This window comes from Gracilinanus agilis, chromosome 1 (assembly GCF_016433145.1).
Source record: "Gracilinanus agilis isolate LMUSP501 chromosome 1, AgileGrace, whole genome shotgun sequence".
Lineage (NCBI taxonomy): Eukaryota > Metazoa > Chordata > Mammalia > Didelphimorphia > Didelphidae > Gracilinanus > Gracilinanus agilis.
This window is the reverse complement of record NC_058130.1, coordinates 794,279,768-794,295,326: the sequence shown is the minus strand read 5'-3', so window position 1 is coordinate 794,295,326 and position 15,559 is coordinate 794,279,768. Positions and strand designations below refer to the sequence as shown.

At 42.8% G+C, this 15,559-nt stretch overlaps 2 protein-coding genes across 2 annotated transcripts; both read left to right on the top strand.

Annotated features, from left to right (window-relative positions):
- The first annotated feature begins 1,528 nt into the window (after positions 1–1,528).
- Positions 1,529–13,004, top strand: LOC123230524 (putative protein ZNF720). Its single transcript, XM_044656658.1, has 5 exons — positions 1,529–1,631; positions 9,818–9,944; positions 11,722–11,817; positions 12,665–12,842; positions 13,001–13,004. The coding sequence occupies exons 1-5, from the start codon at positions 1,599–1,601 to the stop codon at positions 13,002–13,004; spliced, it is 438 nt and encodes a 145-aa protein (XP_044512593.1). The 5' UTR covers positions 1,529–1,598.
- Positions 13,005–13,071: 67 nt separating this feature from the next.
- Positions 13,072–14,292, top strand: LOC123230522 (zinc finger protein 420-like). The gene has a single exon (XM_044656657.1). The coding sequence runs from the start codon at positions 13,072–13,074 to the stop codon at positions 14,098–14,100; it is 1,029 nt and encodes a 342-aa protein (XP_044512592.1). The 3' UTR covers positions 14,101–14,292.
- The last annotated feature ends 1,267 nt before the right edge of the window (positions 14,293–15,559 follow it).

The following is a 15,559-nucleotide window of genomic DNA, read 5'->3' as shown; positions in this document are numbered from 1 at the left end:
GGAACAATTCCTATATAACCCCTCCCCCACCAAGCCTCTACACCCCGGGCCCAGACGGAAGGACTCCATTTCCCAGAATGCAACTCCCTGACTCCTCCCTAGCCTTGGCTCCTCCCCACTGTGGCAGCATCGGGGCATGCTGGGAACCTCATGTGGCTGGTCTCAGCTCCTGGAGGGTGTAAGTACCGCTGTGCATCTTGGACCTTTGCCGGGTGAGTGGAGGAGGGGAGGGAGTCTGTGGATGGGGGATGAGGGGACGAGGGGGGAGGGGAGTGCGTGGGCTCCCTGCTGTGGCACCTGAGACTTTCTGTTCTCGAATTCCTTAGGAAGGGGAAGACTCCTGTGACCAGGGCCTCATTTCTGAGATTGTGCGCATGTGCAACAAGAGAGGCGGGGCAGGAGTCCTGGGCCGGGTGTGAATGCTTGTGGTCTGGGGACCGGATTGTCTCCGTGTCTGTCCATCACATCAGAGGCCCACAGAAAAGGGACAAACACGGAAGTGCTCGGTTCAGGCTGGGGCGGCCCTGTCTGGACCTGGAGCCATGGCGGAGCTTAGTCCCTCCCCAGGACAGAGAAGGGGCACCCCAGCCCCAGAGCCAGGAGGCAGCTGGGGGAGCGGAGTGCTGCCAGGATGGGGGAGGGGCTAGTCCGCCCCTTTCCTCAGGGCGACTTGCAGGTCTGAACCCGCCCAGAGGAGAAGCAGCCTATGTGAGCCTGGACCTGTTGCAGCGGGGATGGGGGGGTCCCCGTGCCCACTTGCAATGGAAGGAGCCCATCTCCCCCTCTGACGTCCCCCTCATCTTCCAGTACTCCTCCCCCCATCAGTCTCCCACTATTCTCCCAGTGCAGTTTCTGAATGGAATGAAGACAAAGATGGCCGCAGAGGGGGTGGGGAGGCTTCTGCCTGGCCAGTCTGAGGCCTTTTCCAAGCCTGAGGCTCCCTGTTCCCCCTCTGTGGGGGAGAGTCTCCCCTGAGGCCAGAGAAGGGCCTGGGAGCCCCTCTGAGCCCTTCCCCTCTTTCCTCCCTCACAGGCTCTAAANCCCCTTCAGCCCCCCCATCCCCCAGTACCCCTCCCCTCCACAGTCTCCCTCAGTCCACCCAGAGCAGTTTCTGAATGGAATGAAGCCAAAGATGGCGGCAGAGGGGGAGGGGAGGCTTCTGCCTGGCCAGTCCAAGGCCCTTCAAGGCTCCCTGTTCCCCCTTGTGGGGGAGAGTCTCCCCTGAGGCCAGAGAAGGGCCTGGGAGCCCCTCTGAGCCCTTCCCCTCTTTCCTCCCTCACAGGCTCTAAAGAGGAAGTTCCCCCCCCTCTCAGGCCTCCACCTCTTGAAGGACCACAGTCTGACCCAAGCAGAGAGCGCGCAGCCAGTGAGAATGGCCCCCGGGACTCCAAGGCCCCCCTCCCAGGTGAGTGCAGCCCATCCCCAGCCATGGCCACCCCCCCCCACCCCCGCCCCCATCCAGCANGGGAGCCCCTCTGAGCCCTCCCCCTCTCTCTCCCCTCCCTCACAGGCACACAAACAGGAAGTCCCCCCCCTCAGGCCTCCACTCCCTGAAGGACCCCCGTGTGGCCCCAGCAGAGAGCCCGCAGCCAGAGGGAATGGCCCCCGGGACCCCGAGGCCCCCCTCCCAGGTGAGTGCAGCCCCCCCAGGCTGGAATCCAGCAGAGCTCAGCGCTGTGTCTCTGCCAGGCCTCCAGGGGGCGCCATCCCTGCTTGTCCTCAGGGGGAGCTCCAGGGTCCTCCCTGGCTGCCCCCCATCCCCCCTGTTCTGGGGTTTCCTGCCTGAAGGAGCGGCCCAGGTTGCAGTCAGCCAGGCCCAGGCGCTGCCATTCCTTCCTCCCCCCTCAGCGGGGATGGCCGGGGGTCCCCCAGCTCCAGGGAGGGCCCAGGGACAGGCTCTGCTGCTGAGCTCCAGGCCTCGGCCTTTGGACAGGTCAGTCAGGCCTGCCAGGGAGGCTTCAGAAGGTGTTTGGGGGGAGCTCAGGCAGGAAAAGGAGAGTTTTTAGCAGAAGGAAAGGGCTGGGCATGGCGGGCAGGGCTGGAAGGGCTGCTGAGAAGGGCTCCAGCCAGGCTCCTTCCTCCAGAAGACTCGGGGCTGCTTCCTGGCTCAGGCAGGGTGTCAGCCTTGGCCAGGCCTTTGTGCCTCATTAGACAGAGGAAAAAGAAGCGTGTGAGGGCCTGTTGGGTTATCTTGAACTCAGATCCACCTTCTCTTCTGTCTGTATCCTGTGTTGATTCACAGCTTGAGAGAAGGATTGAGCTGCCTTTGGCTGGTGGTCAAGTGTTTTGTGGAGAAGCTTCGCTTCCTTTTCATTTTTTCAAACTTTTTAAAGCATCAAAAGTGGCTTCAAGGCCCCATTTATCAATTACACGCCCCACAGGCCCTGGAACCCGGGACGTTCCTAATTGAATACATTTTTAAGATGATGAGCTGCCTGTTTCCTGTTACTGAGAGTAATAGGACACTCCTCACATTTATTATACGTTCAGGAATATTGTTTTGTGGAATTCCTTTCTCAGAGAACATTCTCTGCGGTATACAAACAAATGCCCCCCAAATCCGAATAGCAGGAGGCTCCCCACAGAGCTGGCATGAGCAGGCGACGTCTCTATTGGATATGGTTCATCCCTCTTTGGGCACCACGTTTAGTCTCATCCAGCAGCTTGAACTGCCCGGACTCAGGTTAGAGGATTCCTCTCGCCAATCAGAAAATGCCTTCCAGGCCGAGGTCTGAGTGTGACACCGTCTCAGAGAACACACAGCCTGGAGAGCGCCAAGAGTCGCCTGTTGGAAACAGCGCTCTGGACCGAGATCCTTACATGGATTCAAATGTTTTTGGTGCTTTCACTGACTTCAGACAGCCATGACAGGAGCTGGTGAGGATGGACAGAAACCTGCCAGGACGGCGACCACATTCACAATACGAGGTTCCCGGAGAAGAAGGAACCTGCTGTGGCTCCCAGGTTGGAGGCATCACTTTACAGTGTAGGATCACAAACGTCAGATAAACACACCCGATGATCAGCTTTATGTGAATGAATTGAACCCCAGCCAGCTTTCTTTTATGGCACAGACAGTGTGGAGGATGTTGGGCTCCCTGGAAAGGGCAGCAGCTGCAGAGAGACACCAGCAGCCACTTAGGATGAGATGAGCAGCGATGCTGGTGCTGTTGGTGGTCTGGAGTGGGCTGCAGAGGTTCAGGGCTCAGCACCCGCCTGCTTATGACCTCAGGTGGAGTGACGTGTATGCATCTGGGAGGTCAGCTGTGGAGAGCAAAGATCTCTTTTGGAAATGTCCAAGTTTTTAGAGCAGCACCTTTTACTAAGAGCAGGATGGTAAAAGAGACAACATGGGTTAAATCCTCTTTCCAGTGAAGAAATTACTCTTTTGGGGCACATAGTTTGGGGTTTCTTTTTTTCTTTTTATTTAACCCCTTACCTTCTGTCTTAGAATCAATTCTGTTTTATTGGTTCCAAGGCAGAAGAACAGTAAGGCTAGGCAGTGGAGGTGAACTGACTTTTCCAGGGTACACAGCTGGGAAGTGTCTGAGGCCAGATTTGAATCCAGGAGCCCCTGAGTCTAGGCCTGGCTCTCCATCCACTGAACCACCCAGCTGCTCCCAGGGGTTTCTTTAACTGTGTCCTTAAGCCAACAAAGCAGAGAGAAGAATAGGACTTTGCAGACTTGGAAAAAAACTCTCAGTTCTTAGTGAGGAAGTGTCAGAAGGTTCAGATTGTAGAGACCATTCAACAAGGGTGAGTTGTCAGCAAGACAAAAGCAGGAGAAAATTCCAAAAGTGCCCATTGAAAGAGTAGCCAGACAAAGATCTCCACCATGACTGTACCAGCATGTTCCTTCTGAGAAACTTGTGGCTTGTCTTTGGAATGGTGGATTATCGACTTCGTGATCAAGGACCCATCAGACAACCATAACTGAACTCAGGACTCCAAATAATGTTAGTGGCTGTCCCAAAAGCTCTTCCCTCAAATGGCAAATCTTACAAGTCATAGTTTAGAGCAGAAAAATTCCCAGGATTCACACGCAAAGAATGTATTTTATCCCACAAGTTTTATTTGATTTTCTTTTAGTTAGAACTCATCTTAGCATCAGGATCAATTATTAGAAATTCTGGCTCTGAACACTCCTCATGGTTTCCTTGTTATTCTTTCATTGATAAAGTAATTTCTACCCTCAAAACAATCTATGAATCTTTTTACAAACTTCTTTAAAATGCTTCATTGTAAGACCTTGTCAGCTCCTGCTTGCAAATCGTGACATTCTGAGGCCAATTTTATAAGCTTAAACCTTCCCAGGCATTACAAAAGGTTTTATGATTTAAGATTGAATTTTCATCTGTGGAATTTTGATTTTGCCTCCTCCAGGGTTTCTTAAGATCATGTTTTTTAATAAGTTCACTAGTAACTACTCTCTTTATTAATAACCATCCCTAAGTGTGATGATTTTGTGGTTAAATTTTAGATTTCTGATCATCTCTCTTGGGTCAATACTATGTTTAAATTTCTGTTTTGGTGCAGTTTAGGAATAAGTTTTTCTATTATCTTTGAAATATTGCTCATTTTCTATACGCTTGACCATAGTTACATCATGCTCCTATTTACTCTCATTTTAAACATCAATCTGATATCGGCAGCAGTAGATAAAAATATATGAGTCTGATCCAAAAAGAGACTGAAAGGATAGTTTCTTCATATGATAGAATTTGTAAATGAATGAAACACCTGTTAGAGAAGAGATTAAGTCTGTGTCTTTGAAGGTTGAGAAATAAATGGGAAAAGGTAGGTGAAAGGGAAAGCCTTTGAAATTTCTTCCCATATAAAAATGTTAACTTTTTGGTGTAGTGTGTTATACCTACCCAAAGAAGTCTCTTGTTTATTCTTGTGAGGTATGCTTTTATCATTGACATTTTTTTTTTAACCCTTAACTTCTGTGTATTGGCTCCAAGGCAGAAGAGGGTTAATGGTAGGCAATGGGGGCCAAATGACTTGTCCAGGGTCACCCAGCTGGGAAGTGTCTGAGGCCGGATTTGAACCTGGGACCTCTCGTCTCTAGGCCTGACTCTCAATCCACTGAGCTACCCAGCTGCCCCCTATCATTGACTTTTAATAGAATAAAATGTTTGAATGAATTAAAAGACAGAAATCCTTAGATTTAATCTTCAAAAAATCATAGTGTTATCCTCAGCCTTTAAAAGGGTTTTCAGTTGTTAAATATATCATGACTGGTCTCCATCCTGGTAAATTAAAATAAGACTTGACCTACTTTTGAAAATGATTTTCTAAATGGAATCATCCCTTAATAAAATATCCAGTCTGCTGATAAGAGATGTGTTAAAGCCATCAATTTAGACAACAGTCAAGCCCTGTTATCAATACAGGGAAGAAAAAATTGCTTTGACATCAATAAGCAACTAACTTTAGCTGGTAAACTGGATGAGAGACAATCTTGAATTATTAACTGCTGAATTAAATGCGTTGATTCAGCAATCTGTAATCTTAGACATTTATTACTATCTTCATAGAAGGAAGAGGCAGCTAAGCATTTGTGGAATTGAATTTGGGGGGCTGGTGCTTGCACTCCAGTGAGCAGACAGGAGACTTAGATGCTAGCAGAGAAAATGCTATTTTGGAGAGGGGAGAGGTCGGGGAACATTGCCTTGAGTGGTCTCTCAGCAGCAGTAGCCAAGATGTTCACATGAATTCAGAATTTATAGGGATTTAACACCAATACTTCTCTCGTCACCCACCACAATGTCGTGTATGTTCTATTTCTTTATCCAGTTCTCTCCTCCTTAAGTTTTTCCCAGCACTTTCAAACCAATGGGAGAATTCCTTAAGTTTGCAATTTCTGAGTTGAGTCAGAATTTAGACATGTCCAAGGTCTTTTAGGCTGAAACATTTAGGACACAGAGATGAGATTATAACTCGTAAGTTTTAAGGCATTTCCCATGGGAAGTGGGACTGTGTTCCCATGTAGGAGGAAGTGGGGAGGGGTCGCCTCATTAGAAAAGAGTGTATTAAAGATGTGAAGGTACTTAACTTTCCCTAATTTTCTATAGGAAGTTGCCATCCTGTGATTACTAGTACTAATTAATGTATGCTGGGGATAATGCACAGCTTCATCCCATACAAGCACTTACGATTTTTCAGTCAAGGAAGTGTTTACAAGCTCATTTCCTTATTTAGAATGCTGACGTTAAAAAAGGAGAAAGTTTACATCTGTAAATTTAAGGTGTAACATCTATGAATTTGTAAGAATGTGATTGCATTGGTTGAATGTAAAAATCATATAATGTATATATGTAATGTAATGTAAATGTAAAAAAATAAAACCTGATACAAACTGTATATATCCAGGATTTTATTTAACTATAAGAACTTACCTCAGCTTACGAATTTGTATTATGAGTTAAAGTAATGTCTGACATCCATTGAATAAAGCAATGTGCTAAGATAACATGTTTAAATGGGATAGTCTTTGTTTTTAAACTGGAATCTTTGGGGTTATTGATTAGCCATTAAAGGGATACTTTGGGTGGTGTACAGGTTGTTTGGAATGATGGGAAGTACAAGGAATGTTGGATCTGAATAGGAAAGAAAATCGACATGCAGTTTTAGTAAGAGATTTTAATCAAGGTTCCAAGGAAGGACTAAACTGTTTGGAGAATAAGTGTGAGTATATAGCAATGAGAGGCGTGAAGAAAGTTTTGAAAAAGTTATGTAGCCTATTTCCATTAATTGAGAATGTTTGACTGCTAATAAGTTCTAACAATTGTTCTCTCGTGTTTTGAAACAACAAAGAGCATCAATCTTTTACCTTTGAGGTCATTATCAAATTAGGTAGGTCAAATTATATCCAATTAATCCCTGAGTTAAAATAATTTCTACCAAAAAAAAATTTAGAAGCAGAACCCTTTAAAAGAATCATTTCACAAGTATCATTATATACTTAATATTTACCAAAGCTATGATTATTACATGACATGACGTGTAGTATACAGAATTGGGGTCATATAGTTTTTTCTAGCTTTGGCTGAGTTCCAAAAGCTGTTAGGTTTTGGAATCTTGAGGAGGAAAGGCAGTTGACTGGATCTTCCGTAGAGGGAGGTGGTCAATGAGCGAGCTGCTTTGATTACCTAGCTTTAATATTGAAATTTAGCCTAGCTTTGATATATTTACTTAAGAAATTATTATTTTAGATAAACCCTTTATATCTTCCTTTCCTATACCACCCCTGCCTTCCCTCCCTTACCTTAGTGTCTGTGGAGTTAATAAGGAGAGTAATTAGAGAGGAGTTAAATCTGTGAAGAGTTATCTAATTGACAGCATTAGTTATAGTTAGTCAAATCATCATTTATTCCCTTTAGATAGCCATAGCATTTTGTAAAGTGAGTTTAAAGGCAGGTCCTTACTCAGACTCCATCTTTACTTCCCTTCCCCCACCTGAGGTTCCTGAGACAACTGATAGGGCTTTCCTTTGATCCACCTTCCTAACAAACATCCTTCAAACAAAATAAACCCTTTTGTGTTTCAATAGCCCTATTAATGTAATTTGTCTGTTAGTTATCAAGAGGGAAGAAGAGGGAAAGAGACAACATACTCTGGGCTTAGAGGGAAGCTGGGGCATCCATCTTGAAGGAAGGTGTTACTTCAAAACAGATCCCTTCCTGTGAAATTAACTAAAGCCTGTTTGTTAATTTCAGTCTAGTCTATTTCCCTCAGCTTGTGTTTGAGTCTAAGTCCCAGTCTGTAAGCCTGCTGTGTTTGTTTAGTTTAACTTCTCTTCTCCCTGAAGATCTCTGTTTCCCTTCTGTGTTATACTCCTGACTTCAGTCCTATTATACCCTGAATCTCCTTTAATCCCAGCCTACCTGAAACCGAGATTACCCACTTAGCAAGTCTCCACATTCTCCTTTCAATTTCCCTTATCCCAAACACCTTTCCTCAAATTACCCACATTACACATGACATTATTGAAACTTGTATAATAACAGCAATACTCCTATAAAGCAAGATTCCTATAAAATCTGATTGACTATTTAGGATCTGGAAATTTTTTAAATTTCACACAATTAAGAATGAAGATATTACTTCAAAAGAACATATACACATATATAGTTCTCATTTTGAAATAAACACCATTTGGAAATTGAGAAATTGGGGCAGCTCAGTAGCTCAGAGGATTGAGAGTCAGGCCTAGAGATGGGAGGTCCTAGGTTCAAATCCAGCCTCAGACACTTCCCAGCTGTGTGACCCTGGGCAAGTCACTTGACCCCCATTGCCCACCCTTACCACTCTTCCACCTAGGAGCCAATACACAGAAGTTAAGGGTTAAAAAAAAATGGTTGATGGATGCATTGACAAAACACCAATTGGGGCCGTCCCCTTTGACATAAGAGTTTACATTCAGAATAAGTATGTTCGACCATCTTCAGTTCAGTTCATTATATCCCAAAGTTCACTCTGGATCTTTTGATGCACCGTGTGATTTCTGTAGGCATCCTTATGGCACCTTCTCCAAAAGATCTGCTTTCTTGATTCAGGGTGTTGGTGAGTTTCTTTTCCTAAAAATTTTTCCATAAGATTTTAAACCTTGGATTTTAGGATTTTTTTTTTGATGATTTTTTGCCTTGATGATTACTGCTTTGTAGTACAGTTTAAGATCTGGTTCTGCTAGGCCACCATCCTTCACTTTTTTTTTTCCATTTGTTCCCTTGATATTCTTGATATTTTCCTTCTTCCAGATGAACTTTGTTATAATTTTTTCTAATTCTTTTAAAAAAGTTTTTTGGTAGTTTGATAGGTATGGCATTAAATAAGTAAATTAATTTAGGTACGATTGTAATTTTTATTATATTAGCTTGTCCTACCTGTTTTTCTTTCTTTTGGATTTTGGAGCATGTCAATTGACCACATGAAATGATGAGTCAGTAAATAAATTATTTAAAATGAAGAATTTGTGCCTCTTGTAAATTCAGTCATTACACTGTCAGTGTCTTTCTTTTGAATTAGCTCAATCAATAACATATTATGCTTTAAAAAGATGAGTACCCCTTCTTTTCCTCATCATACTTACTCTCCTTTCTGTGTAACTAAATATAAAATGACTGAATATATTCCAGTAACAAATAGCATACATCATAAAGCAAAGACGGACTGTTTTGGCTATGGCAGATCATACCCAGTGGCTCTGGAAACTCAGTTTGACACAAGACTTTCACTTAGCTGAAATCAGACACTGCTCCCATGTAATTCTATAGAATCCTCTTTATGCTTTCATCTAGATAAGAGTATTTCAGACATTTTAGTAAATTAAATAGAGAACTCTTTTTTCATTGTTTTCTCTTCATTGATCACTGGTAATATTTTCCCCTTAGAGTACACAGTACCTGCAACCTTCTCAGAAACACTTCAAAAAAAATATTCTTACCAGATCAACTCTGACTCTTGTCAGAGGAGGAATTTCAAATCACTTTTTCTCTTTCTCCTCTACAGAATCTCATACTTCACTCAGAGAGCACTTCTCATCTCCCTGATTCCACAGGGAAAAGCATTTCAGAGCAGGATACTTTTCCAGGTTTTACTCTAAACAACATGATTCTCTCACTTCAGAAACAAAATGCCTTTATCAGTATTCCAATGGTCTCTGAATGACTGATCTGCAGTACTGGCTCTGATACCCTTCAAGGTTAGGAGTTTGGGTAAATCCCTTGCGGTGTTTCAGTTTCTTCCAGTCAGTTGGTGAGGGTGGTACTAGATGAATTCTGAGCTCTAAATCTTGTGACTTTTGCTGGTTTAGGAGTCAATAACATTCAAGGATGTGGCTGTGAACTTTACCCAGGAAGAGTGGTGCCTATTGGACCATTCTCAAAAAGAGCTGTACCTGGAGGTCATGCTGGAGAACGAGCAGAATCTATTCTCTGTGGGTAAGAACCATTTTCTCTATTAACTCTGAATCTGCCACTAAGGGACTGTCTTCATTCTAAGCCAAACGTACAGGATTTTGAATCTTTGTCAGTGATTAAAAAAGGAAACATGCTGATCTCTGCCTAGGGAACCCTCCTTTCTGTTTTTCATTTAAAAAGTCTTTGAATTATGTGATAGGAGGCTGGGACTTTCCTTTCTTTCCCTGAAATTGTTTCTCTTTTTTTTAATAGCTTCAGATGAAAACTTAAAACAGTGTTACAGATTTATATTCATGAAGCAAATCTCAGAAGTCATCTGCCCCTTTGGATTGGGTCTGGTCTTTAGAAAGGATTTCTTGTTATTAAGTATTAATAGAGGAGGCAAATCCAAGAAAAAGAAAATTTACAAGACTCAAGAAGACCAAATTGTTTATATGCCTAGGGGAAAGATGATATTTGTAACTTAAAATTGCTCTCCTTACAATATTAGTTAGAAGTATACTTAGATAGAGTGTGGTACTAAACTGTTTAGGAAGATATGCAAAAAAAAAAAAAAAAACAACAAGGGGTGAAAAAGAGGATAGCACTGAGAGAAAAAAGAAGAGAGAGAAGTAACATGGGATAAATTATATCAAATAAAAGAGGCATGGGCAAAAAAACTATTACAGTGGAGGGGACGATGAGGGTGGTGATAGGCAATCAGTAAAACTTATTCTCATCGAGAATAATAGACAGACTCTTTGGGGTATAGAATCTTATCTTACTCTATACAGCTATAGAAGAAGAATAAGAAAGGTGGTGGAGGGAGGGGAATAATATAAGAGAGATGGAATAGGGGGAGTGATTAAAAGACCCTATAGAGAAGTAGAAGAATAAGAAGGATGGTGGTAAGGAGGGGAATAATATAAAGGAGGGGGAATAGAGAGGAGAGATTAAAGGGGAACCGTGTGGACAGACAGTGAAAGGAGATAGTGTAGGATTAAAAGAAGAAAACAAGATGGTGGGAAATACAGAGATGGTAATCATAATTGTAATTGTAAATGCGATGAACTCACCCATAAAATGGAAGCAGATAGCAGTAGAGTGGATTAAAAACCTGAATTCTATGATATGTTGTTTACAAGAAGAAACACATTTAACATACCCGAGTAGACATACAGAGAGTAAAGGTAAGGGGATTGTTATTTCCATAACAATATGGTAATAAAATTTAAAAAGGAGTCTAAAACTGTACCTCACAGCCCCTCATTCTGCCTAGTCTAGCAAGTTTATCCTTTTTCCTCCTTCATTTTTCCCTCAAATCCCAGACCAGATGATAGGAATGGAAAGGAAGGGAATAAGCATTTCAAAATACCTGCTCTATGTCCTCTCCTGGGTAAATGAGTTCATAATTATCATTAATTTTACAACATCTCTATGAGGTTCATAATCTTCTTGTCCTTAATTTATAGTTGAGGCAACTGAGGTAAATAAAGATTAAAGAATTTGCCCAGGGGCACCTACTTACTGGCTCTCCGAGGCTGGGTTAAAATTGCTTTTCTAACTCCAACTTCTGATCTCTTATTCCTTCTCTACTAGCTGCTTTTAATTTCTAGATAATGGAGGTTGTGGAATGTTCTTAAAGAGGTAAATAAAGATGGAATTTTCTGATTGCAAATAGTTTCCATGATCTCTATTCTCCTGCAAACATCCCAATAGTGAATACAACAGAAGCCATTCTATAGTCCTTACTTGCATGCCACATTTCCTTTAAGAAGATCATATTTTTCTCTCCTCATCCCTTCCTTCTTATGCCTAGGGCTTCCAGTTCCTAGGGAACATTTTATCTCCTGTCTTCAGCAAAGAAAAGTACCATGGCTGCTAGAACAAAAATGCCCAAAGAGCTCCTGCCCAGGTGAGTGAGATGAAAGCAGGTGTATAAGGGTTGTTATCCCAAAAGACTTGTTGTAGTGAAGGGAGTGCTAGACTTGAGGCTGGCAGACCAGTGCTAAATCATGCTATTAATTTCCAGAGAGATGGTTGAAGAGACTTGATATAGAGTATAGACCATGAGACATAATTTATGGTAGATTGTGAAATAAGATGAATCTTTAGTATGTCTGCCCTTAGTGGCATATAATCTTTGCATCTGTAGAGAAAAGAAGAAAACTTCAATTCCTCTTTCAAAATTATTGCATGAGAGTTAAAAAGATTGAAGTTCTTTCTCTGCTTTGCATACAAATTTTACCAAAAATGACCATGTGATAGTGCATCCAAAATGATGAGAACAGAATATCTGGAAGGTTACCCAAGGTTCACAAAATTATAAGAATAATGGAGAGTAACTTTTTAGGAAAGATAGAAAGGGCAATGGAGAAAGATCATGCAATACTGTGGACAAAGCATGCTCAGGCATAAGCTTTGAGTTGTAGTCTAGCTACAAGGAAGTTGTTCAGGTCATTTCTCCATTCTTTACTCATGACATGACTTGGGAAATATAATGAGAATCTTAGGTCTGCCTGTGTCACAGGTCCTTTGTGAGGTTTCATTATTATTGTATGTGAAAATCTTCCATCATGCAGATATGACCAAATGGTGCATCCAAAGACTGGTTCTGCTTGTTTAAGTTTGAAAACTCCTTTTTGCCTAGGGAAATAGAATAAAAATCAGTTTACTTTTTGCCATCAGAGGAAAGAACTTATATTGTTCTGTGTGTGTGTCATCCTTCCTTCTGTGTTTATATTATAATTTGTTTTTTTCAGAGGCAGAGACTAATTTTGAAGTGAAGGAGATGTCTACAAAGCTGAGGCTTTTTGTGGAAGGATCTGGCCCCCAAAGATGCATGAATGAGGGTCCCCATAACTTCATTTTGAGAGAAATCTGTGACTCTAATATCAAGATAAATAAAAACCTAAAGAGTGACTGTGAATTTGATGACGCGTCAGAGAAATTCAGCCAACATTCAGTCCTAAATCAGTATATGAAATTGACCTCAGGAAATGACTGTTGTCAGGATACTGAATATAAGAAAAGCTTTCCTGAAAAAGTAGGACTTGTTCAGTCACATGGGAATCCTCCTGAAATTCCCACATATCAAGGTAATCTAGGAGGAATGGCCTTTGGTGGGAGTTTAGACCTCATTAGATATCCAAAAAGTAAACATGTTGAGATGGTTTCTGTGAGTGATAAAGGTGGGAGATCTTTCAGTCAAAACTCTGAGCTCACTGCACATCAGAGAATCCACACTAGAGAGAAACCTTATGAATGTAAACACTGTGGAAAGGCTTTCACACAGAGGGTCCATCTTGTTACACATCAGAGAATTCACACTGGAGAGAAACCTTATGAATGTAAACACTGTGGAAAAGCTTTCACACAGAGGGGCCATCTTGCTATACATCAGAGAATCCACACTGGAGAGAAACCTTATGAATGTAAACAATGTGGAAAGGCTTTTACAGAGAGAAGAAATCTTGCTGCACATCACAGAATCCACACTGGAGAGAAACCTTATGAATGTAAACACTGTGGAAAGGCTTTCACAGAGAGAGGATCACTTGCTAAACATCAGAGAATCCACACTGGAGAAAAACCTTATGAATGTAAACAATGTGGAAAAGCTTTCATACGGAGGGATTATCTTGCTGCACATCAGACTGTCCACACTGCAGAGAAACCGTATGAATGTAAACAATGTGGAAAGGCTTTTACATTGAAGGTCTCTCTTGCTAAACATCAAGGAATCCACACTGGAGAGAAACCTTATGAATGTAAACAATGTGGGAAGGCTTTTACAGAAAGGGGCAATCTTGCTACACATCAGAGAATCCACACCGGAGAGAAACCTTATGAATGTAAACAGTGTGGAAAGGCTTTTATTGGGAGGGGACATCTTGTTATACATCAGAGAATTCACACTGGAGAGAAACCTTATGAATGTAAACAGTGTGGAAAGGCTTTTACACAGAAGGGCTCTCTTGCTGCACATCAGAGAATCCATACTGGTGAGAAACCTTATGAATGTAAACAGTGTGGAAAGGCTTTTACAGAGAGGGGATCTCTTGGGAAACATCAGAGAAACCACACTGGAGAGAAACCTTATGAATGTAAACACTGTGAAAAAGTTTTCACACGGAGAAGCCATCTTGCTGCACATCAGAGACTCCACACTGGAGAGAAACTGCATTGTATGGGATAAAATCATGCATTATTCTCTAGTATATATTAATTAGTTTTAGTAGTCTTTGATTGTCAACTTCCTATAGAAAATAAGAAAAAGTTAGGTGCCCTTCAGAAGGGAGATACTAATTTCTCCTTATGAAGAGTAGAGAAACCACCCCCCCCAAGCAGCTTTTTATATATACATAAATATACACCTTCAATTCACTCCCTTTTCTCCCCCTTTTATTTTTATTATTGTAGATTAATAAAATCAATGGATCAGTAAAAGCCTAGTGAACCTGCAGTCTACCCATCAGACTTATGGAACATAAGACATGGTATTCAAGACCAGATAGCCCCATTCCCAGGATCCACAGGTAGTGAATTTGTGGCCTGATGGGTAGGGTCTCCTAGGGCCTTGACATGGTATTGAGTGTAAGGATACTGGATGACCCTGTGGCTCTCATCCTTCCACCCTGCTCACCATCTTGGGGATCATAAGCCTTGAGTTCTAGGCCCTAAGCTCAGCTGCATCTGTGGTATGGTCTCAAGTTCATGATCAGAGATGGGTTATGGTGGATCACCCAACTTTGTCCACAGGACCCAGAGCATGACTGGAAAATGAGGGAATCTTGGCTCCCTCCCAGCAGGTCCTCCAGAATTGATCATTTGTGGCCCTATTGCAGGGTCAGGGGGTCTGACAAAGAACAATCTGGTAGGATGATGATGATACAGTGGTGGCCCCAGCTCATTAATCAGAACACAGCTGATCAGGGCATGTCCTTGGCTCAGTGAGAGGGATGATGAGCCACCTCAATCTGATGATCAGGCCATAGTGATCCCACTGGGGAAATTCTTGGGGCATATCAGGCAAGCCAGAGGCTGAAGGAGACCAGGCTGGGGAGGTTGGGGGGCCCAAGGCTAGCTATGTTTGCCACTGTTCTGGGCAGGGCTGAGCCATGGCTGGGGCTATTGTGATGTTATCTCGGAGAAAATGTGGCTCTGGCCCCATGTTTGATCCTAAAGTCCTAAAGAGTCATTGGCAGAGGACTGGCCCAACTTTTAACAGGAAGAATAAATGTTAGCCAAGACCAGGGGTAGTCGCCATGGTCTGGGCTTGTGACTGCAGGGGCTGGGACAGGGGTCCCTTTTTGAGCCTCACCAGGACTGAGTCCAGGGACTCATTGACTTGTAACCTGAGCCCATTTCCCTTACATTGTGGTGTGTGGAGTTTGGGGGTTTGCAGTAGGAGTTATAGGATCTTATGAGTCTCTGAATGCCATCCTGCTTATTGAGCTTGGGGTACCCTGGGTAGGGTAACCTCAGGCTCTTTCCTCTGTAATCTTGGACTAGTTCATATAAACAGGTGTAGCTTTTCCACCTTTAGAAAGGACCCCGTGGGCATTCCACACCAGTGACTGAAACCACTTAGCTCCACAGAAGCCAAGTTTTCAGGACCATTAGCCTTCCAGTCCATACAAGAAGGCCTTGTTCCT

What these genes read in the sequence shown, in the direction of transcription:
- LOC123230524 (XM_044656658.1), top strand. Translation starts at nt 1,599, where the DNA reads ATGGCCCCCGGGACCCCGAGGCCCCCCTCCCAG. An exon ending in CCCCGAGGCCCCCCTCCCAG is followed by an intron (nt 1,632 to 9,817) that starts GTGAGTGCAGCC and finishes TTGCTGGTTTAG; the next exon opens with GAGTCAATAACATTCAAGGA. An exon ending in CCCAAAGAGCTCCTGCCCAG is followed by an intron (nt 11,818 to 12,664) that starts GTGAGTGAGATG and finishes TGTTTTTTTCAG; the next exon opens with AGGCAGAGACTAATTTTGAA.
- LOC123230522 (XM_044656657.1), top strand. Translation starts at nt 13,072, where the DNA reads ATGGTTTCTGTGAGTGATAAAGGTGGGAGATCTTTCAGTCAAAACTCT.